The sequence below is a fragment of the Bos javanicus genome, chromosome 14 (genome assembly GCF_032452875.1).
Source record: "Bos javanicus breed banteng chromosome 14, ARS-OSU_banteng_1.0, whole genome shotgun sequence".
Classification (NCBI taxonomy): Eukaryota; Metazoa; Chordata; class Mammalia; order Artiodactyla; family Bovidae; genus Bos; species Bos javanicus.
Genome location: NC_083881.1, coordinates 73,541,721 through 73,568,635, shown reverse-complemented (window position 1 = coordinate 73,568,635; position 26,915 = coordinate 73,541,721). Strand labels below are relative to the sequence as shown.

Below are 26,915 nucleotides of genomic sequence, written 5' to 3'. Positions count from 1 at the left end.
GCTTTTCGATGATCCAGCGGATGTTGGCAATTTGATCTCTGGTTCCTCTGCCTTTTCTAAAACCAGGTTGAACATCTGGAAGTTCATGGTTCATGTATTGCTGAAGCCTGGCTTGGAGAATTTTGAGCATTACTTTACTAGCATGCGAGATGAGTGCAATTGTGCGGTAGTATGAGCATTCTTTAGCATTGCCTTTCTTTGGGATTGGAATGAAAACTGACCTTTTCCAGTCCTGTGGGCACTGCTGAGTTTTCCAAATTTGCTGGCATAATGATGTATATTTCTATTTAATTAGCAGTGGAACTTAATTTTTAATATGGATACCTTTTAAAAACTACAATCATTTGAAAAATCTATCTTTCCAACAAATGCAAGGATCTTAGAAAGCTTTAACTCCAAATACTCCACTCCCATGTTACGTGTTTTTGTTCTTCAGTGTGTCAGTTCAATTCTATTTTTGTTTCTCCAATTTTGTTAGCATTAACAGTATTTCTGTTATTGTTTTCTCATAATTTTATTATTTATCTATTTTTATTAAACAAATAATTTACATTTATTGAATTAATAAATTAAATCTATTAAATAAAATTATTAAATTAATAAATTAAATTTATTAAACAAAAATGAAAACTTTTATGATTTATTTATTTAGGCTGCTCTGGGTGTTTGTTGCTGTGTGGGTTTTTCTCCAGTTGTGGCAAGCAGGGGCCACTCTCCAGTTGTAGGGTGCAGGCTTCTCACTGCGGGGGCCTGGCCTGTTACAGAGCAGGGCTCCTGGGCATGTGGGCCTCAGTCCTTACAGCGCATGGGCTTAGTTGCTCCAGGGCAGGTGGGATTCTCCCCGACCAGGGATCGAACCCACGTATCCTGCAACTGACAGATGGATTCTCTCCCACTGAGCCACCAGGGAAGCCCCTGTTATTGTTTTTTTTTTTAATTTATTCATTTTGGCTGCGCTAGGTCTTCGCTGCTGCGCACAGGCTCTCTAGTCGCAGTGAGCCGGATCTACGCTCTGGCTGCGCTGTGCAGACTTCTCACTGCCTGGCTTTCCCTGTGCTGGAGGACAGTCTCTCGGGCGTGTGGGCTTCAGCATATGCCGGGCGTGCGCTCAGTCGCTGGGGCTCACGGCCTCCAGAGCACAGGCTCAGTACCGTTAGCGCTGGGACTTATTTGCCTCCCGGCATGTGGAGAAGGAAATGGCAACCCACTCCAGTATCCTTGCCTGGAAAATCCCATGGACAGAGGAGCCTGGCGGGCTACAGACCATAGGGTCGCAAAGAGTCGACACGACTAAGCGACTTCACTCATTCACTCACTCACTCACGTGGGATCTTCGTTCCCAGATCAGGGATGAAACCTGTGTCCCCTGCACCACTGGACCTCCCGGGAAGTCCCATTGTTGCTGTGTTTGCTATTTTACAGTCAGTGCTTCTGACGAATGTTTAGCATTTACTGGTTCATACTTTCTTTACTCGTGGAGTGCAGAAATTTCTTCAGGGATATTTCCCCTAACTTCATCTTTCATCAGTCTCTTTAGTGAGGGTTTCAGAATGGTAACCACTCTGTTTTGGTTTTTACTGCTGGTGGGAATCTGCCTACAACGTGGGAGACCTGGGTTCGATCCCTGGGTTGGGAAGATAGTTCTGACTAGTTGGTTAGTTCTACATTTGCCAATATCTTTTTTTAAACTTCATTAGCCTGTGATGGTTTAGATAGGTCTACAACAGTTTGACAGTTGATTTCTCTTAGAACTTTGAAGTATTTTTAAACTTTTTGGCTTCCCTTGTTGCTATTGAGAGGCTTGCTGCCAGAACTGCTATCTTTTTCACACTAAAAATCTGCCTTTTCTGTCTCTGCTTTTAATATCTTCTATTTATCTTAGTTGTCTGCAATTTCACTATAACTCATTTATTTATTCTGCTTGGGTTTCATTGTGCTTTTTGAATCTACGGGAGCATATCTATCATATCTCTGAAAATCCTTAGGGATTATCTCTTCACAATACCTCTATCCCATTCTCTAGTTTTTCCTCCTAAATTAGAAATATATCAGATGTTCTTACATATATTCCTTTTAATTTTATTTTTATATTTCTCTCTGATGGATTCTAGGTAATTTACTTGATTCTGTCTTCCAATCCACAGCTTCATCTGTCAAATTAATCCGATCTGCTGTTTAGCTTGTTCTACCGTATTTTCACTTCTGTAACTTTTAATTTCTAGAAGTTTCATTGTGTTTTTAAAAACCTGCCTGCTTATTGTTTGGGTTAATTAATTTTTTTTGTTTTAGACAAATGTCGACTCAAAAGCCATTAAAAGAAACAATTCAGAGAGATATCATTTGTTCTCTAACCAGTTTCCCCAATGGTAACATTTATACAGTATTATAACCAATGTATTAACAGTAATACAATCCACTGATATTCATATTTCCTATTTTATTTATATTCATTTGTGTGTCAGTACTGAAATCAGATTGATTATATTATATTCTTTGCAGCCAAAGATGGAGACGCTCTACAGTCAGGAAAAACAAGACCAGGAGCTGACTGTGGCTCAGATCATGAACTCCTTATTGCAAAATTCAGACAAAGTGAAGAAAGTAGGGAAAACCACTAGGCCATTCAAGTATAACCTAAATCAAACCCCTTATGATTATACAGTGAAAGTGACAAACAGATTCAAGGGATTCACTCTGACAGACAGAGTGCCCGAAGAACTGTGGACAGAGGTTCACAACATGGTACAGGAGGCTGTGATCAGAACCACCCCAGGAAAAAGAAATGCAACAGGCAAAACGGCTGTCTGAGGAGGCCTTACAAATAACTGAGAAAAGAAGAGAAGCGAAACGCAAAGGAGAAAATGAAAGATATGCCCATCTGAATGCTGAGTTCCAAAGAAGAACAAGGAGAGATAAGAAAGCCTTCTTAAGGGAGCAATGCAAAGAAACAAAAAAACAACAGAATGGGAAAGACTACAGACCTCTTCAAGAAAATTAGAGATACCAAGGGAACATTTCATGCACAGAAGGGCACAATAAAAGACAGAAACTGTATGGACCTAACAGAAACAGAGAGATTTAAGAAGAATACATAGAAGAACTGTATAAAAAGGTCTTAATGACCTAGATAACCATGATGGTGTGATCACTCAGCCAAAGCCAGACATCCTGGAATGTGAAGTCAAGTAGGCCTTCCAAAAGCATCACTATGAACAAAGCTAGTGGAGGAGATGAAATACCAGAGGAGCTATCTCAAATCTTAAAAGATGATGCTGTTAAAGTGCTGCACTCAATATGCCAGCTAGTTTGCTCATTATAATCTCATCTGGAGTTTTCGAAAAAGTAACAATACCTGGGCTTTTGTATTTTTCAGAAAATTCCAAGATAATTATAATGTACATCTGGATTTTAAAGAGTGATTATAGATTTTTATACTAAATGATAGTGTTAGTGATATATAATTCTATTATTTTCTGTGATATATAATTATAAGCATAATTAGATACATATATAGTGATATATAATTCCATCATTTAGTTCAACATATTAAAATGAATAATAGTTACATAATCACTATCGGAGAAGGCAATGGCAACCCACTCCAGTCCTCTTGCCTGGAAAATCCCATGGACTGAGGGGCCTGGTGGGCTGCAGTCCATGGGGTCGCTAAGAGTCGGGCATGACAGAGAGACTTCACTGTCACTTTTCACTTGCATGCATTGGAGAAGGAAATGGCAACCCACTCCAGTGTTCTTGCCTGGAGAATCCCAGGGATGGGGGAGCCTGGTGGGCTGCCGTCTATGGTGTTGCACAGAGTTGCTGAAGCGACTTAGCAGCAATCACTATAGTAAAAGATATTTATCCATTTTCACAATCAATAGCCAAACAACAAAAAAAGATAATTACAGTTGCAAGCCATAATGGAAACATGATTAACCCAATAGCACTGACACGTGTACATTACCATATGTAAAACAGATGGCCAGTGCAAGTTCGATGCATGAAGCAGGGCACCCAAAACTGGTGCTCTGGGACAACCCAGAGGGACAGGGTGGAGAGGGAGCTGCAAGCAGAGTTCAGGGTCGGGGGACACATGTATACCTGAGGCTGATTCATGATGAAGGAGGGCAAAAACACCACAATGTTGTCAAGTAATTGTCCTCCAATTAAAATAAATAAATTTTTAAAATATTTATATACGATTTGGGGGGTTAAGTAGAGTGATGTGGTGAGTGGAAGTGCATACATGTACGTTTTCATCTACCCAGCCAGTCTAGGTCTTTTGGTTAGTGCGTGCATGCTAAGTCGCTTCAGTCGTGTCCGACTCTTTGTGACCCTATGGACTGTAGTCCGCCAGGCTCCTCTGTCCATGGAGATTCTCCAGGCAAGAATACTGGAGTGGGTTGCCATGTTCTCCTTCAGGGGATCTTCCCGACCCAGGGATCGAACCAGTGACTCCCATGGCTCCTGCATTGCAGGCGGATTCTTTTCCACTGAGCCACTGGGGAAGCCCTTGGTTAGTGCATGTAATCCATTTACATTTAAGTTAGTTATCAGTGTGTATGATTCTATTACAATTTTCTTAATTGTTTTGGGTTTATTTTTTATAGGTCTTTCCCTTCTCTTGTGTTTCCTGCCTTGAAAAACTGCTTTAGCACTTGTTGTAAAGCTGGTTCAATGGTGCTGAATTCTCTTAACTTCTGCTTGCCTGGAAAGCTTTTGACTTCTCTGTCAAATCTGAACTAGAGTCTTGCTGGGTAGAGTATTCTGGGTTGTAGCTTCTTCCCTTTCTTCACTTAAGTATATTGCATCACCAGTCACCTTTAATATCCCTCTTTCCTGGAAGCTTCCTTTCATATTCCCTTTCCCTCCAGTCTGGATTAGGATCTCTTCAGAGCAGAACATGCTAGGTATAACCTTCCAAAGCACTTTATCGTACAACTTTATTGTAATTGTCTGTTCTCTTCCACATATCCATAAGATAAAGTTCCTTAAAGGCAAGATTATATCTTTATTTTGAGCAGCTAGTACCCAGCACAGGACTGTTGAATTAATGAGTAATTATAAAAGAAAGCACTAACCAGAAAAGTAAAATGATAATTTATGAGAATTTATTGCTGTTGTTTAGTTGCTAAGTCATCTCTGAGCCCTTTGAAATCCTGCAGACTGTAGCCTGCCAGGCTCCTTCATCCCTGGGATTTCCCAGGCAAGAATACTGGAGTGAGTTGCCATTTCCTTCTCCAGGGGATATTTCTGATCAGGAATCGAACCCGTCTCCTGCACTAGGAGGCAGGTTCTTTACCACTGAGGCACCAGGGAAGCCCCAGCTTATGAGAATAAGAAGTTTTAAATTGCTCTTGTTTAAAATGGTAGAAAGAGATCCACACAAAAGTACCTCAGTGATGTAAAACGAATGATATTCATTGATAATTATCATGGATTAAGTCATCATGTCACTAATTGTAAATCCATCAAAACATTTTCATGGAAAAATGGTCCAGGTTGTCATTTCAGAATGCTAGGACTACAACCCCTGTCCAGCATTAGCCACAAGTTGCCTCATCGAAAGAGAAACCTCACCATTAGCTGTTACAGCCTCAGTGATTGTGTGAATAAGAAACAGTGAGATTAAAAACTGTTTCTTGGTCTCTGGAGCCCTGGGGGAAGGTACTCCCCCAACTTGTGAGATAGAAAAATAATGCTAGTTCCATAGCAATGATTTAGTAATTTCTATAACAAAAAAATAATTTTAGGATATTTGCTATTTGAGTTTAAAAAATAAAAATCTCAGAATCTAACTTCAATAGATGACTCATCATTTTGTTAAGAAAAATATTCAAAGAGAAAAGAAATCTATATACGACCCGTGAGTGTTCATGTGATAACATGATCTTTCCTCAAATAAGTAATGAATGTCCTAAGTCCTCTTGTGTTCAGCATGTGATTCCAATTCTATACACATTCCTCTAAGAATGACATTTAAGCTGATTTATTTCAAGTGAATTTCTAGGCAAATTGTTCCTTAAGAAAGAGATACGAATTCTTCTTACACTAAAACACAGCCTTCTTTTAGAATATCTAAACATTCAATACTTCTTTCTTATTAGCAAAATATTGCCATTGTTCTAAAATAAACCAACCAAGCAAATCACTTGAGCAAAATCATTATCCTTTCTAACAGCTCCTCATTTATAAAATGAGGATAATAATTCCTGCTATCCAGGACCTGTAAAGACTACAAATAATATATGTACATACAAAGGAATGGTCACCATGCTTAGCACACAATCTGCTAATCACAAGAAGTCTCTGTTTTTTATTTTCTAAAAGATTTTTTAAAATCCAATTTAATCTTTCTGGTGAGGATGCAATTTAATTGTCTTCATTTTTGGGAAAATATAGGTAACATACAGAAATATGGATTATTCACACACATATTCACACACATGTGTTTGGTATGTCCCTGAAGTATCCATTTTCTGTGCACTTATCGGAGGTTATCCACTTTGCTTCACCATGTGCAGACTTGTCTCAGATTCAGCTAAGTTAAACATTCAGATGATTAATTTCAGAAATAAATAAAAAAGGGAATATCTGTTCCTTTGAAGCTAGAAATATGCTGTAAAGTTATTCTCATAGGATTATATTTAGCTGGAATCATAGCAAGCGCAAATAAAAGGAGATATCTCGTTACATATGTTCTACTTCTCAGACATTTTTAAATTCTTTCCTCCTATCAACCATTCTTAGAATTACTTTACTCTCAAAATAGATACAGTATTTACTTCATTCAAAGGATCACAAAAATTTAACTATGAGTTCATACTTTTCAGTTTAAATATTGAATTACCAAAACATTCCAGTTTAATTTCCTTTGCTTACTTTCCACACATGTAAGTGGAAAACAGTAATTTTTGAATTGAAATTTTATTATCAAAATAGATGTTATGCAGAAAACAGTTAATATAGCTGGCCTAAGATTGCTATTCTTAGACAAGCTGGCTGACTCCTGGGAACTTAGATTTCAAAATAGTTCTAACTATTCCCTTGCTGATGAGTGGTTTGCTATGCCTAAATTGCTTGTGCAAAGCAAACTATGGTTTATGTCGAATACCCGCTTTCCTTCTGGGAGTACGGAATTGTGGTATGTGGTATGCAACAGGTGCCTATGTGACCAGCTCCAATTATACCTTGGACACTGAGTCTCCAATAAGCTTCTCTTGTCAAAAACATTTCACGTGCGTGTATGCTTAGGCATGCCCGACTCTAAAAGACTTCATAGACTGTATGCAGTCCACTAGGCTCTTCTATCCATGGAATTTTCCAGGCAAGAACACTGGATGGGTTACCATTTCCTCCTCAGGGGATCTTCCTGACCCACGGATACAACCCACATCTCCTGCATTGCAGGCAGATTCTTTACTGCTGAGCCAAGGGGGAAGTCCCCCAAAACATTTCACATGTTTTGTAACAGTTTACTGATGGAGGAATAAAGCCTGTGTGACTCCACTGGGAGAGGACTCTTGAAAGCTTGCTCCTGGTTTCCTCCAAATGTTGCCGCAAGTGCCTTTTTTCTTTCGCTGATCTTACTTTGCATACGTTCACCATGAAGCTGTGAGTAAACTGTATAATAATTCCTACTAGTTCTCCTAAAATGTCAAAAACCCTTAGGGTTACTTGGGGACTCTCAACACAGATGGCATAAAATGATCAAAATACCTTCTACTTTTCCCCACTTTTATATTGCCTTTTGTTATTTTTTCCTAGGTACACCATTTAGGAACACAGAGAAATTGAACAGTTAAGAGAGATAAATAATTATAAAAATGTTGCCATCCAATGACCTAATTATTAACTCCCCGAAATCTGGCTTTCTCCTAGATTACAGCCCACTTTTAAAAATATAAATTTTAGATTATTTAAAACAAATTATAACTACTTAGAACATTTGAAAATCCTTACTAGGTTACTGTTAGTTTTTGTAATGTCCACCTTCTTAGAAATTGCTTTACCTTTAGAGAACAGGTTAAGTCCAATCATTTTAATTGCAAAATGGAATATATTAATCAGTTCAAAGATGTATTTTTTTTTAGTTTTGAAAATCATAAACATGTTAACCATGCATACATTCTGAACTATATCTTAAAATCAAAATTGACTTTAGTGAAAATTCTGAACTGTTTAAATTGTTCTCAAATATTTCCCAGTAGTATTGCCAGTGGTACAGAACTTACATTTTTTTGCAGTGTGGGCATTTTGCCAGAGTGTTGAACCTCAATTCCATCCACTGTAAAATAAATGAGAAGAGAGGTTGACAAGAAAAACAACTGAAAACTATCCAATCTGATAAGCTGTTTCTTTTAGTTCAAATGTTTTCAGGGATCACGACAGAAGCCATCAACCTTTTCATGTTTATATGAGCTTTCCCCCTCCAGCTCATGTCCCCCTCCCTTAAAATAAAGGTTACACTTCCCCTCCGAAACAGTTCCCAAGGTTTCCCCAGTTTTCTGACGCAATCTCGGTTTGCTCTACAATGAAAACTGAATGTCATGTCATAATTGGGTCATTTTATTCAGCTCTATGTCTCACTCCACTGCCAGAAAATAAAAACATATGTCATGTATCTCCAAAGTTGTTTCTTCTCCGAATATTAATGCCTAGCTTTTTAAAATACATGGATATTGAGTCAATACTAAAATACAATTATTCTATTTATGAAGAAAATCCACAAGGTAAATAAATAAAACAAATTAGATACAAGTAGAACCAGCGGCCACCTGATGTGAAGAACGGACTTATTTGAAAAGACCCTGATGCTGGGAAAGAGTGAAGGCAGGAGAAAAAGGGGACGACAGAGGATGAGATGGTTGGATGGCATCACCGACTCGATGGACATGGGTTTGAGTAAACCCCAAGAGTTGGTGAGGGACAGGGAGGCCTGGCATGCTGCAGTCCATGGGGTCACAAAGAGTCAGACACGACTGAGCTGAACTGAGAACTAAGGCGAGGAAACTGCTTTCAGCTTATAGTTGCTTATTCTATGTAAAAAAATACACTCCTATAAACAACTTTCTTTCAGTTTTCTTCCCTGTGTTGTTGTTGTTCAGTCAGTCATTGTGATCCCATGGACTGCAGCACGCCAGGCTTTCCTGTCCTTCATTATCTCCTTGAGTTTGCTCAAACTCACGTCCATTGAGTCGATGATGCCCTCCAACTATCTCATCCTGTGTTGCCCTCTTTTCCTCCTGCCTTTAATTTTTCCCAGCATCTGGGTCTTTTCCAATGAGTCAGTTCTTCATATCAGGTGGCCAAAGTATTAGCGCTTCAGTTTCAGCATCAGTCCTTCCAATGAACACTCAGGACTGATTTCCTTTAGGACTGACTGGTTGGATCTCCTTGCAGTCCAAGGACTCTTGAGAGTCTACTCCAGCACCACAGTTCAAAAGCATCAATTCTTTGGTGCTCAGCCTTCTTTATGCTCCAACTCTCATCTCCGTACATGACTACTGGAAAAACCATAGCTTCGACTTTATTACCTATATCTTCCCTGTAATATAGGCAGTAATGTGGGCTACCTTCCCCACAGTACTGTTATTCAGATGCTTGAAACAGCTTACTGGTATTAAAAGTAGGTTAAAGTGTTTGAAAAGATGTGCAATATAAGTTTAAAATAAGTATTAATAGCACTGACATATATACACTACCATGTGTAAAATAGCTAGCTAGTGGGAAGATGCTATATAGCATGGGGGGATGGTAGGATGGCAGTCAAGAGGGAAAGGATATATGTATGTATAAGTATATATACATATATATATATGGCCAAATTGCCAGGGGCTCAGAGGTTAAAGCGTCTTCCTGGAAATGTGGGAGACCCAGGTTCGATCCCTGGGTCAGGAAGATCCCCTGGAGAAGGAAATGGCAACCCACTCCAGTACTCTTGCCTGGAGAATCCCGTGGAGGGAGGAGCCTGGTAGGCTACAGTCCATGGGGTCCCAAAGAGTTGGACATGACTGAGTGACTTCACTTTACTTCACATATATATATACATATATATATGTATATTCAAAAGTAGAGACATTACTTTGCCAACAAAGGTCTGTCTAATCAAGGCTATGGTTTTTCCAGTGGTCATGTATGGATGTGAGAGTTGGGCTGTGAAGAAAGCTGAGCACCGAAGAATTGATGCTTTTGAACTATGGGTTGGAGAAGACTCTTGAGAGTCCCTTGGACTACAAGGAGATCCAACCAGTCGATTCTAAAGGAGATCAGTCCTGGGTGTTCTTTGGAAGGACTGATGCTAAAGCTGAAACTCCAATACTTTGGCCACCTCATGCGAAGAGTTGACTTATTGGAAAAGTCCTCTGATGCTGAGAGGGATTCGGGGCAGGAGGAGAAGGAGATGACAGAGGATGAGATGGCTGGATGGCATCACTGACTCGATGGACGTGAGTTTAAGTGAACTCCAGGAGTTGGTGATGGACAGGGAGGCCTGGTGTGCTGCAATTAATGGGGTTGCAGAGTCGTACATGACTGAGCGACTGAACTGAACTGAACTGAACTGATATACATATAGTTCTGAGTGATTTTCATTGTTGTATGGTAGAAACCAACGCAGCATTGTAAAGAAATTATCCTCCAATTAAAAAATAATAAAAAAGTAACTCTTCACCACAAAAAAATGTATTTCCTCAGCCACTTTGCTTCTTTTAACAAAGAAAAACTTAAATTTGTTATTTATAAATAACATTTGCAATGACATTACAAGTTCAACACGGGTTTCCCTTGTGGCTCATCTGGTAAAGAATCTGTCTGCAATGCTTTTGCCTCCCATCATTTGCTTTTCTATATATCTTCTTGTAAAGTGTACACTTCCTTTATAGAATTCCTTCAAGTACATTAACAGTTTTATCACCAACATAACCTTTCTTTCATTAATATTAATTTTTGTTAATTATTCTGGGTCACTCCTTTTTTCTTCATAACTCTCAAGTTTTAGGTATAGTGGGGCTTCAATAAGTCATGCATATTCAAATGTTTTCCACACAATAGAAGATAATGTTCAGAAAATATCTGATACATGATTTTTTTCTTTTTAATTTTTTAATGATTAACTTTTAAAAAGACAAATCTGAGTTTGGACTTCTTTTTATTCATTTTAATTTCAAACTTTCTGAAAGTTATGTAACCTTGAAATAGTCTCTCTCAATCACAGTAGGAATATACAGACCCAAGGTAAACAAACTAGAAATGAAACTTTACATGAATGTTCACTCTTTTCACAGTGATTATTTTTCAATATTTGAGAAAGCTAAACCAAGGCTACAGTTCTTTCAAGCACCGTTAACTGTTTCTTTCGCTACTTATTTTGTAATGAATTTATTTCAAAGCTTATTATTAATAGTAAAAATGCTAAAATGAATGCACTAAACAGAGACTTACATAGATATCTACAGAAATTGGCATAGAACATTAAGAAGTGAAGAATACAGAAATCTTACTAATTACTTTTCTGTATTTGTAATTAGTTATAAGATAGTTGTTGAACTTGTAGTGAGAGTGCAAGTCACTCAGTCATGTCCGACTCTTTGCAATTCCATGGACTATATAGTTCAAGAAATTCTCTAGGCCTGAATACTGGAGTGGGTAGCCTTTCCCTTCTCCAGGTGATTTTCCCAACCCAGGGATCGAACCCAGGTCTCCCGCATTGCAAGCGGATTATTTACCAGATGAGCCACAAGGGAAACCCTTGTTGAACTTGTAATGTCATTGCAAATGTTATTTATAAATAACAAATTTAAGTTTTTCTTTGTTAAAAGAAGCAAAGTGGCTGAGGAAGCAATTATGAAACCCCTTAAAGCTGAAAGCTGAAGCCGAAACTCCAATACTTTGGCCACCTGATCCAAAGAACTGACTCATTTGAAAAGACCCTGATGCTGGGAAAGATTAAAGATGGGAGGAGAAAGGGACAACAGAGGATAAGATGGTTGGATGGCATCATCAACTCAATGGACATGAGTTTGAGTAAACTCTGGGAATTGGTGATGGAAGAGAGGCCTGGTGTGCTGCAGTCCATGGGGTCACAGTCACACATGACTGAGGGACTGAACTGAACTCAAAATCCAAGTTTGAAGGCTAATACATTGGCAAAGAAATTCTAGAATTTTTAGATGACCAACCTACAGGAGATTAGTCAGGTTTTATCATTTCAGCACAGATTATGCATGATGCTTTTGAACTGTGGTGTTGCAGAAGACTCTTGAGAGTCCCATGGACTGCAAGGAGATCCAATCAGTCCATTCTAAAGGAGATCAGTCCTGGGTGTTCTTTGGAAGGAATGATGCTAAAGCTGAAACTCCAGTACTTTGGCCACCTCATGCAAAGAGTTGACTGATTGGAAAAGACTCTGATGCTGGGAGGGACTGGGGGCAGGAGGAAAAGGGGACAACAGAGGATGAGATGGCTGGATGGCATCACCGACTTGATGGACATGGGTTTGGGTGAACTCCGGGAGTTGGTGATGGACTAGGAGGCCTGGCATGCTGCAGTTCATGGGGTCGCAAAGAGTCGGACACGACTGAGCGACTGAACTGAACAGAACTGAACTGATGCATGATAACTTTGATTACAACTGACAACTAAGACTCAGTTGTATAATTAGTAACATACAGGGAGCAACTTAGCATATCTGGTTTTGTTGTTATCTATAAGAATTCTTTTAAATGTAGCAAACTAAGACTAGAAAAACATGTATTATTAGAAATAACTTTGTCATAATCTATTTGAATGAATGCAAATACCTGTCCTTTTGAAAGGATTTACCACTGTTCTCTTATCTAAAATGCAGCCTCTGCACTCTTAAAATTTTATTGCCAAACCTTGAAGTGTCAATAGAAAAAAATATCTGATTTTTCCTATTTTTAATTGGATAAATTTGATAGGTAACATTGTGTAAATTTAAGGTGTACAGTCTACTACTTTGATACATTTATATCTTGTAACATGGTTGTCACTGTAGTGACATTTATCACATTACATAATTATAATACAATATTACTGTCTATATTCATTATAAACTCCAGGAGATAGTGAAGGACAGGGAAGCCTAGCATGCTGCACTCCATGGGGTTGCAGAGTTGGATACAACTGAGCCCCGAACTACAACAACAATATTCATTATGCTGTGCTTTATTTAGATTTCCATGACTTATTTACTAATTGTTACAAGTTTGTACCATGAGTCTTATCCCCCACCTCCCATGTTCTGATATCTTCTGGTACCTACAATTTTCCTATTTTTACAGGTTCAATTTTTTTCCACTCTATAATTAAGGGATATCATGCAGCACTTCTCTTTCTCTGTCTGACTTACCTTTTTTAGCAAATGTGCTCAAGGTCCTCTGTGTTGTCATAAATGGCAGAATACCCTGATTCCTTGTAGGAGTAGTGTTAGTTGCTCAGTAGTATCCGACTCTGTGATCCCATGGACTACAGCCCGCCAGGATCCTCTGTCCATGGGATTCTCCAGGCAAGGATACTGGAGTGGGTTGCCATGCCCTTCTCCAAATCATTTCCTGTGGCTGAATAATATTCCACTGTGTATTTTTGTTTGCGCTCAGTCACTCAGTCATGTCCAACTCTCTGCGGCCCCAGGGACTGTAGCCCACCAGGCTCCTCTGTCCATGGAATTTTCCAGGCAAGAATACTGGGGAGGGTTTGCCATTTCCTACTCCAGGGGATCTTCCAGACCCAGGGATCGAACTCACATCTCTTGCATCTCCTACACTGGCAGGCAGGTTCTTTACCACTAACGCCACCTGGGAAGCCCCACATCCTTTTTATCCATTCATCCATTGTGGGCATTTGCATTGTTTCCACATTTTGGCTATTATGAAAATTATTTTCTATCAGAAAGGTTAAAAGCAACTTCTCTAAAACCCAATTGTTTTTAGTAGAGGTCTTCCAATGTTTGGCTTATTTCTAACCATTCTATAATATATAATAGATAACTTAGATTCACCAAGGTATATTTTTAAATTGATCATAGGAGGCACATAAGAAAGTTATACTACTAAAAACTAGTCAGCTGATAGTACCCTACTAGATTTTATTTTCTAATGGGTTCAACACACAACTGGGGTCATTTGATCTCTGGGTTGGAAAGACCCCCTGGAGCAGGAAAAGGCAACCCATTCCAGTATTCTGGCCTGGATAACTCCATGGACAGAGGCGCCTGGGAGGCTTCAGTCCATGGGGTCACAAAGAGTCAGGCCAACTGAGCGACTGAGCACACACACATGTCATTACTTTAAAGTGTGTTCACTGCTGTCACTCTGCTGAGCAACCGAACTATAGAACCCTATGAACAAGTGAAGAAAATCGAAACCTGTTTGAAGGTACTATACTGGCCCACTTCAGGACAAAGTTTGAACTATCATCTATGATTCAGGTATGTATGATAGGTTGTGTTAGATTTTCTGGGAAATGCCAACCGTACCCAGCACGTGGACCTGCCTTCCATCAGTAACGGAAAACACCTAGCCCACACAGACGCAATTAAACTCTCTGCTGTTTAATTGTCTTAAGAAACCTCTTTATGTTCATGTAGAACCAGTCTGTAACACTTTTATTCTTCTGGAAAAATACTTTCTAAACAAAGTCCCCCAAAACATTAGTCTGGTTAGACAATCCCCTCAAAACTGTTTCGACATCTTAAAATGTTTATACATACTACATAAAGCTTCCTCTTGGATCTGAATATTATTTAATCATTTATAAGAAATTAAGTTTAATTAATTTAATTGTAATAGTTATTATTTAATAGTTTAACATTAATATTTAATTATTATTATTTTAACACATTATATACTAAAAGTGCTAAAGAATATACCTATAAAAATTCTGCTTAATTTTTTTATCCTAGCAATTCCTTATAATCTTGGAACTCTTTACTCACATAATACTTATTATTATCCTGTAAAATGAGCATTCTAATCAATATGCTTTGGAAAATACAAATTTAGCTTTTCTCAACACTATCCACGGTTCCAGACAGGCTGTTAAATGAATACTGTGAATAGTGTGAATTTCTAGTAAATACAATTTTAGCATTATGGCAGTGATATTATATTACATTGTATTATTTGTTATAAATGAAAAATATCATTGAGGACACAGTCCATTATAATTTTAACCCATGGGAATGATTTTGTCTTAGGTCTCAGTATTCCAGTAAAAGCTGTGAAGTTTTCAGAAAACATCACAAATATCTTGTAATAGATCATGTTTTCTTCTTTTTATTAACCATAGAAGGCTCACTGCTAAAATTCAGTCAAATTTTAACAACTGCACAGGACTGAATATTATGCATACTTATATTCTTATATATGACTTCATCATATTTCTGCCCTATTTTTCATCTTCTTGATTTTGCATGTTTTAATTTTCAAAGCTACTAGACTTTGTAACGTGTCTCAGTTGCTTATGGGCCTTGTAAACCAAGGCTGAAACAAGGTATGGAATAAGTAGATGAATTATCCTATTAGTTAAAAGTCTGAAGGACAAAGACTAACACAGAGAATCTAAGATTACTTGGATTGGCATAATAATAATGATGAGGTGATGTTCTCAAGTGAGAATGGAGGGTTTATTCTTTGTAACCCTCAGCATCCATCATTAGTCTGAGACTCTCAAAGGTAATAGCCACCCTAGAAGTATCACCAAAAACTTTGTTTTCTGGGAATTTTGAAATCATCTTTAAATACCATGGGTGTTAATACAAAACACCCGTTCTTGCCAAAGACATAAAATTTTAAAATCATAATTACTATGCTAATAAGATTCACGTGCTTGCACTGAATGTTAAGTAAGTTACAAGTTCATTTCTGGCTTAAATAAAACTTAGTGATTTTCTTCCAAGAGGAAAATATTTAAACCCCAAATTTTTTACGCATAAATGTATAAAGTCATGTCACATATATCTATTTAACCTCTTGACTTAGATCATTCTCTAGAATTCATTTCTAGATGATTCCAAAAATTAAATATAAAGCTTTATAACAGCTGTTTTTAATTTTATTTTTTCCTCATACCCTTATCTATCCTAATATCAGTTTGGCCAATTCTCTCTCAAATTCTTTATGCTATTCATAACCACTGTCATCATTTTTCTGAATAATAAAGCCTAAATATCTTATGTCTCTTCAGACTTGCCCATATGCAATAAATTATATACATAACATCCACAAATACATTTTAATTATAAATCTCTGTTTTAGCTTTCCATTACTCTTAGGATAATGTCACTTCAGCTAGCCTAGATGCTTCTATATATACACTAAGAACATTCTGTATTTCCCTGCTGCAGCCTAAATGCTGCTGGTGCTGCTGATGCTAAGTTGCTTCAGTCATGTCTGACTCTGTGCAACCCCATAGATGGAAGCCCACCAGGCTCCGCCGTCCCTGGGATTCTCCAGACAAGAACACTGGAGTGGGTTGCCATGTCCTTCTCCAATGCATGAAAGTGAAAAGTGAAAGTGAAGTTGCTCAGTCATGTCTGACTCCTGGCGACCCCATGGACTGCAGCACACCAGGCTCCTCCGTTCATGGGATTTTCCAGCACATAATTCTTGTTTTAACTGTCTTTCTCCTGCTATTATTGGAAAATCCCATGAGGGCAGGAACTGCACTTTCCTGTTTCCCAAGCATGTAACCCAGTGTCTGGTACACACTCAATATTTATTTTTGAACAACTGAAGTCAGCTCACTTATAATGTGGTTTGCAAAGATGGGCTCGATAAAGGACAGAAATGGTAGGGACCTAACAGAAGCAGAAGATACTAAGAAGAGGTGGCAAGAATACACAGAAGAACTGTACAAAAAAGATCTTCACGATCCAGATAATCACGATGGTGTGATCACTGACCTAGAGCCAGACATCCTGGAATGTGAAGTCAAGTGGGCTTTAAAAAGCATCACTAAGAACAAAGCTAGTGGAGGTGATGGAATTCCAGTTGAGCTATTTCAAATCCTAAAAGATGATGCTGTGAAAGTGCTGCACTCAATATGCCAGCAAATTTGGGAAATTCAACAGTGGCCACAGGACTGGAAAAGGTCAGTTTTCATTCCAATCCCAAAGAAAGGCAATGCCAAAGAATGCTCAAACTACTGCACAATTGCACTCATCTCACATGCTAGTAAAGGAATGCTCACAATTCTCCAAGCCAGGCTTCAGCAATATGTGAACTGTGAACTTCCTGATGTTCAAGCTGGTTATAGAAAAGGCAGATGAACCAGAGATCAAATTGTCAACATCCACTGGATCATGGAAAAAGCAAGAGAGTTCCAGAAAAACATCTACTTCTGCTTTATTGACTATGCCAAAGCCTTTGACTGTGTAGATCACAATAAACTGTGGACAATTCTGAAAGAGATGGGAATACCAGAACACCTGATCTGCTTCTTGAGAAATTTGTATGCAGGTCAGGAAGCAACAGTTAGAACTGGACACGGAACAACAGACTGGTTCCAAATAGGAAAAGGAGTATGTCAAGGCTGTATATTGTCACCCTGCTTATTTAACTTACATGCAGAGTACATCATGAGAATCACCGGACTGGAAGAAACACAAGCTGGAATCAAGATTGCCGGGAGAAATATCAATAGCCTCAGATATGCAGATGACACCACCCTTATGGCAGAAAGTGAAGAGGAATTCAAAAGCCTCTTGATGAAAGTGAAAGTGGAGAGTGAAGAAGTTGGCTTAAAGCTCAACATTCAGAAAACGAAGATCATGGCACCCAGTCCCATCACTTCATGGGAAATAGATAGGGAAACAGTGGAAACAGTGTCAGACTTTATTTTTTGGGGCTCCAAAATCACTGAAGATGGTAAGTGCAGCCATGAAATTAAAAGACACTTGCTCCTTGGAAGAAAAGCTATGAGAAAGTTCAATAGCATATTAAAAAGCAGAGACATTACTTTACCAATAAAGGTCCGTATTGTCAAAGCTATGGTTATTCCAGTACTCATGTACGGAGGTGAGAGTTGGATCATAAAGAAGGCTGAGTTCTGAAGAATTGATGCTTTTGAACTGTGGTGTTGGAGAAGACTCTTGAGAGTCCCTTGGACTGCAAGGAGATCCAACCAGTCAATCCTAAAGGAAATCAGTGCTGAATACTCATTGGAGGGACTGATGCTGAAGCTGAAACTCCAATACTTTGGCCACCCAATGTGAAGAACTGACTCATTTGAAAAGACCTTGATTCTGGGAAAGATTGAAGGCAGGAGGAGAAGGGGATGACAGAGGATGAGATGGTTGGATGGCATCACTGACTCAATGGACATGAGTTTGAGCAAGCTCTGGGTATTGGTGATGGACAGGGAAGCCTGGCATGCTGCAGTCCATGGGGTTGCAAACAGCTGGACTCAGAGACTGAACTGAAATGAACTGATTTTATTCCCTTAACTACAAGTTTCATATTTAAAAATCAGAAAAATTTTGATAAATTGTAATAACAATATTTCTTGAATCTAGAATCAAGCAAGGCCATTGCATGAGGCTGTACGTTTTGTGCCCTACTAAGGAGGTGAGGGTAGGAGGTAGGTTCAATTGCTCACTAAGCCAAGATACCCAAGTTGCTCTGCCTAGAGGACAAGGTGCTTGTTTATTATTGGCCTATCCAGAGAGGCCCCTTTTGCAAATGAATGAGTCAGAGGATGCACCTTATATGTAATTTACAAATAATGCAGTATAGTATTAACTGCAGTTCTGATTAACTATCTTTCTTTAAAAAAAGGCTTTATTTTAATCTGTTGGTCAATTTGCACTTGGACCAAACTTTAAGACTACAAGCAGTGGTCAAATCTGTGTGATCATGACCTACATTGAACAGACTGATGTCTCTGACAGATGTCTTGTTACATACCAGGAATGTGTTTCCACAGTGCCCACACACGACCCTTGTACCTTCTGGTTGCACGGGCAATGCAGGTTGAGCGGGCTGCTCTTCAGAAACAAGCATTACTGGGCCAAGGTTAATTATGCGTCTACTGTGGAAAGAGAAAGGGAAAACCTCGTTATCCCACAAATGGAGAGAGGGCAAAACCTATAATATACGGCCCAAACATGTGATACAGCATTGAAAATAAGATACTCTTGCTTTATAAATTAAGTGAATTAAGTTTCAGCTTTTAGGGCCAAAATCATAGAAAATAGCAATAGTCAATATTTTAAAAGTAACAAAATAAGATGGAATTGGACCTAATCAAATCACCTTAGTGAGTGAGTATAGTGAAGTCACTCAGTTGCGTCCAAGTCTTGGCGACCCCATGGACTGTAGCCTACCAGGCTCCTCCCTCCATGGGATTCTTCAGGCAAGAGTACTGGAGTGGGTTGCCATTTTCTTCTCCAGGGGATCTTCCCAACCCAGGGATTGAACCTGGGTCTCCTGCATTGCAGGCAGACACTTTAACCTCTGAGCCACCAGGGAAGCCCTTAGGAACCATTTAACTGCTCCATATAATTTCAAATCTTATCATTCCTCATCTTACCTTATCTTATCCTATCTAGGAAGACAACCTGAGTTTGATAAAAGACTAAAGAAGTTAAAATATTCTAAATTAACATTTATATGTGAGCCATGAAGATACCAAAGTGCTGAGTCAAACAAAATTTTTCTGGGTAGGCCAGTACTCCTTAATATGTATTTAATAAGAGTTGGACAGAAAAGAAAATGGTAGGCTCCTTTCCTTTCTGTTTCCCCCGCTACCATTAGATAGGGTTTCAATTGACTAACATTAAAAATGACAGAAATCACAGGGAAAAAGTACAGTTAAGGTTTTGATATACTCCTATTTGGGCACTCCATATGGCATTTGGCAGGGGCAAATAACTATAGAATTTATTTAAGTAGATTATACTTAACAAGGACTTCCCTGGTGGCTCAGACGGTAAAGCGTCTGCCTACAATGCGGGAGACCTGGGTTCAATTCCTGGGTCAGGAAGATCTCCTGGAGAAGGAAATGGCAACCCACTCCAGTATCCTTGCCTGGAAAATCCCATGGACGGAGGATTGTGGTGGGCTACAGTCCATGGGATAGCAAAGAGTCAGACACGACTGAGCAACTTCACTCACTCACTCACTCATACTTAGCAGAGACTAGTGTATTAACATGTGGTAAAGTGCACAATGATTACTAAAACACTTCCAAATCAAGATGAAATATGTCAAAGGTTCAAAGATAAACTAATCAGTTATTTTTAGTTAAATATAATGAGTCACTGATTTATTACAGTGCATTAAATAGTTATATAACATCAAGATAACTTGAATTGTTCATTCAAGAATATTGGTTTATGAATACTTGTAACCATTAATTTCAAACTAAGCAGTATCACTCCTTTAACAAAGAAAAAATACTGAAGGTCTTATAATTACTTTGAGGATAAAGACTGTTTAGAACAAACCCTGCCACATAATGAATCTTTAATAAGGACTTGTCAAATGAACAAATGAATGAATAGATGAATCTTTATGTCTTACCAATTGGGTCTTGGACATCCTATTCGCCGTGATGTGTCCTTACAAATGAGGAGACAATTACAAGGGCATCTAACATATTTCTTCCCTGCTGGGGGATTTTTGATTGGCTAGATAAGAGAAGAAAATACAAACAAAGCGAATTAACTGAAGTACAGATTGCCAAAGCTTGCTTGTGTATAAAGAGGAAATGAATCCTAAAGATCTAAAGCTGCACATAGTGCTACCAAAGTACAAATTAAGGGAAATTACATCATAAATGATTTATTTTATTGAAATATAGTTGATTCACAACATTGTGTTAACTTCCACTGTACAGCAAAGTGACTTGGTCATACACATACATATTCTTTTTCATATTCTATTCCACCATGGTTTGTTGATGGAGTGTTTCACATTCTCTTCCATCATGGTTTGTTGATGGAATGTTTCACATTCTCTTCCATCGTGGTTTGCTGACAGAATAGTGAATATAGTCCCTGGTGCTATACAGTAGTACCTTGTGTACCCATCATATATACCAGCGGTCCACATCCTTTTTGGTACCAGGGGCTCATTTTGTGGAAGACAATTTTTCCATAGCCTGGGGGGGAGGGTGCGGTGCCAGATGTTTCAGGTGTATTACATTCATTGTCCTGCTGCTGATCTGACAAGAGGTGGAATTCAGGCAATAATGTGAGCGATGGGGAGCAGCTGCAAATATAGAGGGAGCTTTGCTCACTCTGCCGCACTCACCTCCTGCAGCGTGGCCCAGTTCCTGACAGGCCACAGATCAGCACCAGTCCATGGCCCAGGGGCTGGGGACGCTGGGGACCCCTGCTGGGTCTAAGAGTTCGCATCTGCTAGTCCCAACCTCCCAGTCCTTCCCTTCCAATCCCCTGCCCTTTGACAAGCACAAGTCTGTCCTCCATGTCTGTGAGTCTGTTTCTGTATCATGTCTTAGACTTGCCACTTGTAAATGGCATCAGATGGTGTTTGCCTTTGTCTTTCTGACTTACTTCTCTTAGTATGGTAATCTCTAGGTCTAGACATATGTATATCTCACCTCTTCTGTATCCATCCATCCGTCAGTGGACGTTTAGGCTGTTTCCATGTCTTGGCTATGGTAAACAGTGCTGCTATTCTACCTTTCCAGTTTAGATATATGACTAGATATACGCCCAAGAGTAGAACTGCTTGATCATATGGCAACTCTGATTTTAGTTTTTTTGAGGAACCTGCCACACTCTTTTCCGTAGTGGCTGCACCAGTTTCCATTCCCACTAACAGCGCATGCTGCTGCTGCTAAGTTGCTTCAGTCGTGTCCGACTCTGTGCGACCCCATAGACGGCAGCCCACCAGGCTCCAACATCCCTGGGATTCTCCAGGGAAGAACACCGGAGTGGGTTGCCATTTCCTTCTCCAATGCATGAAAGTGAAAAGTGAAAATGAAGTTGCTCAGTCGTGTTCGACTCTTCGCGACCCCATGGACTGCAGCCTACCAGGCTCCTCTGTCCATGGGATTTTCCAGGCAAGAGTACTGGAGTGTGTGGCCATTGCCTTCTCCAAACAGTGCATGAGGGTCCCTTTTTCTCCACACCCTCTCCAGCAATTATTACTTGTAGTCTTTTTAATAATGGCCATTCTGACAGGTGTGAACTCATTGTAGTTTTGATGTGTATTTCTCTAATAATTAGCGATGAATCATAAGTGATTTTAAACAGCTCAAGTATTTGGAAACACTCTATAAAATCTGGGGGACCGCAGAGATTGAATTATGAAGGGCATGTTTCAAAATTAGTTTGTATTGGCCTGGAATTGTTTTCCATTTGAAGTTCACAAGACAGGATCATCTATCTGCCTGGCCAAGGGTTTCTGCACATGTCTGAGGAAAGCAAGCTCAAGAAGAATAGTAGGGAAAGAGGAGCTTATCACAAATTTGAGACTTATTATAGCTCTTAATGCAAGTATTTCTTCACAGTAAATTTAAAAGCTAGACTAAGTAACACTAAAGAAAACACTCCTTTCATTACAAGGATGTAAGCTTGTTAAAGTAAATAAGCTATAGTGCAGAGAGAGGAACAGAACACCACTCCTGTGGCATACTTGCCAAAGATGTATAAGCTGAATCTAATCATGAGAGAGCATCAGACAAACCCGAACAAGGAACATTCTACAGAATATCTTACCTGTATGTATAAACTCGAACCCAAAACAATAAAGTAAATGGCATTGGGATCATACTTATCAGTAATTACCTTAAACGTAAATGGGTTGAATGCCCCAACCAAAAGACAAAGACTGGCTGAATGGATACAAAAACAAGACCCCTACATATGTTGTCTACAGGAGACCCACCTCAAAACAGGGGACACATACAGACTGAAAGTGAAGGGCTGGAAAAAGATTTTCCATGCAAATAGGGACCAAAAGAAAGCAGGAGTAGCAATACTCATATCAGATAAAATAGACTTTAAAACAAAGGCTGTGAAAAGAGACAAAGAAGGTCACTACATAATGATCAAAGGATCAATCCAAGAAGAAGATATAACAATTATAAATATATATGCACCCAACACGGGAGCACCGCAGTATGTAAGACAAATGCTAACAAGTATGAAAGGACAAATTAACAATAACACAATAATAGTGGGAGACTTTAATACCCCACTCACACCTATGGATAGATCAACTAAACAGAAAATTAACAAGGAAACACAAACTTTAAATGATACAATAGACCAGTTAGACCTAATTGATATCTATAGGACATTTCATCCCAAAACAATGAATTTCACCTTTTTCTCAAGCGCACATGGAACCTTCTCCAGGATAGATCACATCCTGGGCCATAAAGCTAGCCTTGGTAAATTCAGAAAAATAGAAATCATTCCAAGCATCTTTTCTGACCACAATGCAGTAAGATTAGATCTCAATTACAGGAGAAAAACTATTAAAAATTCCAACATATGGAGGCTGAACAACACGCTGCTGAATAACCAACAAATCACAGAAGAAATCAAAAAAGAAATCAAAATTTGCATAGAAACGAATGAAAATGAAAACACAACAACCCAAAACCTGTGGGACACGGTAAAAACAGTCCTAAGGGGAAAGTTCATAGCAATACAGGCACACCTCAAGAAACAAGAAAAAAGTCAAATAAATAACCTAACGCTACACCTAAAGCAACTAGAAAAGGAAGAAATGAAGAACCCCAGGGTTAGTAGAAGGAAAGAAATCTTAAAAATTAGAGCAGAAATAAATGCAAAAGAAACAAAAGAAACCATAGCAAAAATCAACAAAGCCAAAAGCTGGTTCTTTGAAAGGATAAATAAAAATGACAAACCATTAGCCAGACTCATCAAGAAACAAAGGGAGAAAAATCAAATCAATAAAATTAGAAACGAAAATGGAGAGATCACGACAGACAACACAGAAATACAAAGGATCATAAGAGACTACTATCAACAATTATATGCCAATAAAATGGACAACGAGGAAGAAATGGACAAATTCTTAGAAAAGTACAACTTTCCAAAACTCGACCAGGAAGAAATAGAAAACCTTAACAGACCCATCACAAGCACAGAAATTGAAACTGTAATCAAAAATCTTCCAGCAAACAAAAGCCCAGGTCCAGACAGCTTCACAGCTGAATTCTACCAAAAACTTAGAGAAGAGCTAACACCTATCCTGCTCAAACTCTTCCAGAAAATTGCAGAGGAAGGTAAACGTCCAAACTCATTCTATGAGGCCACCATCACCCTAATACCAAAACCTGACAAAGATGCCACAAAAAAAGAAAACTACAGACCAATATCACTGATGAACATAGATGCAAAAATCCTAAACAAAATCCTAGCAATCAGAATCTAACAACACATTAAAAAGATCATACACCATGACCAAGTGGGCTTTATCCCAGGGATGCAAGGATTCTTCAATATCCGCAAATCAATCAATGTAATACACCACATTAACAAATTGAAAAACAAAAACCATATGATTATCTCAATAGATGCAGAGAAAGCCTTTGACAAAATTCAACACCCATTTATGATAAAAACTCTCCAGAAAGCAGGAATAGAAGGAACATACCTCAACATAATAAAAGCTATATATGACAAACCCACAGCAAACATTATCCTCAATGGTGAAAAATTGAAAGCATTTCCTCTAAAGTCAGGAACAAGACAAGGGTGCCCACTTTCACCATTACTATTCAACACAGTTTTGGAAGTTTTGGCCACAGCAATCAGAGCAGAAAAAGAAATAAAAGGAATCCAAATTGGAAAAGAAGAAGTAAAACTCTCACTATTTGCAGATGACATGATCCTCTACATAGAAAACCCTAAAGACTCCACCAGAAAATTACTAGAACTAATCAATGACTATAGTAAAGTTGCAGGATATAAAATCAACACACAGAAATCCCTTGCATTCCTATACACTAATAGTGAAAAAACAGAAAGAGAAATTAAGGAAACAATTCCATTCACCATTGCAACGGAAAGAATAAAATACTTAGGAATATATCTACCTAAAGAAACTAAAGACCTATATATAGAAAACTATAAAACACTGGTGAAAGAAATCAAAGAGGACACTAATAGATGGAGAAATATACCATGTTCATGGATTGGAAGAATCAATATAGTGAAAATGAGAATACTACCCAAAGCAATTTGTAGATTCAATGCAATCCCTATCAAGCTACTAACAGTATTCTTCACAGAGCTAGAACAAATAATTTCACAATTTGTATGGAAATACAAAAAACCTCGAATAGCCAAAGCGATCTTGAGAAAGAAGAATGGAACTGGAGGAATCAACCTACTTGACTTCAGGCTCTACTACAAAGCCACAGTTATCAAGACAGTATGGTACTGGCACAAAGACAGAAATATAGATCAATGGAACAAAATAGAAAGCCCAGAGATAAATCCACACACATATGGACACCTTATCTTTGACAAAGGAGGCAAGAATATACAATGGATTAAAGACAATCTCTTTAACAAGTGGTGCTGGGAAATCTGGTCAACCACTTGTAAAAGAATGAAACTAGAACACTTTCTAACACCATACACAAAAATAAACTCAAAATGGATTAAAGATCTCAACGTAAGACCAGAAACTATAAAACTCCTAGAGGAGAACATAGGCAAAACACTCTCTGACATTCATCACAGCAGGATCCTCTATGACCCACCTCCCAGAATATTGGAAATAAAAGCAAAAATAAACAAATGGGACCTAATTAACCTTAAAAGCTTCTGCACATCAAAGGAAACTATTAGCAAGGTGAAAAGACAGCCTTCAGAATGGGAGAAAATAATAGCAAATGAAGCAACTGACAAACAACTAATCTCAAAAATATACAAGCAACTCCTATAGCTCAACTCCAGAAAAATAAATGACCCAATCAAAAAATGGGCCAAAGATCTAAATAGACATTTCTCCAAAGAAGACATACAGATGGCTAACAAACACATGAAAAGATGCTCAACATCACTCATTATCAGAGAAATGCAAATCAAGACCACTATGAGGTACCATTTCACACCAGTCATAATGGCTGCGATCCAAAAGTCTACAAATAATAAATGCTGGAGAGGGTGTGGAGAAAAGGGAACCCTCTTACACTGTTGGTGGGAATGCAAACTAGTACAGCTACTATGGAGAACAGTGTGGAGATTCCTTAAAAAACTGGAAATAGAACTGCCTTATGAGCCAGCAATCCCACTGCTGGGCATACACACTGAGGAAACCAGAAGGGAAAGAGACACGTGTACCCCAATGTTCATCGCAGCACTGTTTATAATAGCCAGGACATGGAAGCAACCTAGATGTCCATCAGCAGATGAATGGATAAGAAAGCAGTGGTACATATACACAATGGAGTATTACTCAGCCATTAAAAAGAATACATTTGAATCAATTCTAATGAGGTGTATGAAACTGGAGCCTATTATACAGAGTGAAGTAAGCCAGAAGGAAAAACACCAATACAGTATACTAACGCATATATATGGAATTTAGAAAGATGGTAACAATAACCCTGTGTACGAGACAGCAAAAGAGACACTGATGTATAGAACAGTCTTAAGGACTCTGTGGGAGAGGGAGAGGGTGGGAAGATTTGGGAGAATGGCATGGAAACGTAAAATATCATGTATGAAATGAGATGCCAGTCCAGGTTCGATGCACGATACTGGATGCTTGGGGCTGGTGCACTGGGACGACCCAGAGGGATGGTATGGGGAGGGAGGAGGGAGGAGGGTTCAGGATGGGGAACACATGTATACCTGTGGCGGATTCATTTTGATATTTGGCAAAACTAATACAATTATGTAAAGTTTAAAAATAAAATAAAAGTAATTAAAAAAAAAT

The 26,915-nt window shown here is 38.6% G+C and overlaps 1 protein-coding gene and 1 non-coding gene across 2 annotated transcripts in view; both read right to left on the bottom strand.

The window, feature by feature from the left end:
- The window catches only part of PIP4P2 (phosphatidylinositol-4,5-bisphosphate 4-phosphatase 2), a 71,441-nt gene that overhangs the window by 10,117 nt on the left and 34,409 nt on the right, over positions 1–26,915 (bottom strand). Inside the window, exons 3-5 of the mRNA XM_061439409.1 lie at positions 20,544–20,650; positions 18,927–19,050; positions 8,235–8,287 (exon numbers count right to left, since the gene is read on the bottom strand). Coding sequence (XP_061295393.1) covers positions 8,235–8,287; positions 18,927–19,050; positions 20,544–20,650 — 284 coding nt within the window. The remainder of the gene's footprint in view (positions 1–8,234; positions 8,288–18,926; positions 19,051–20,543; positions 20,651–26,915) is intronic.
- On the bottom strand, positions 19,419–19,490 carry TRNAC-GCA (transfer RNA cysteine (anticodon GCA)). Its single transcript has one exon. It is a non-coding gene; the product is annotated as a tRNA-Cys (tRNA).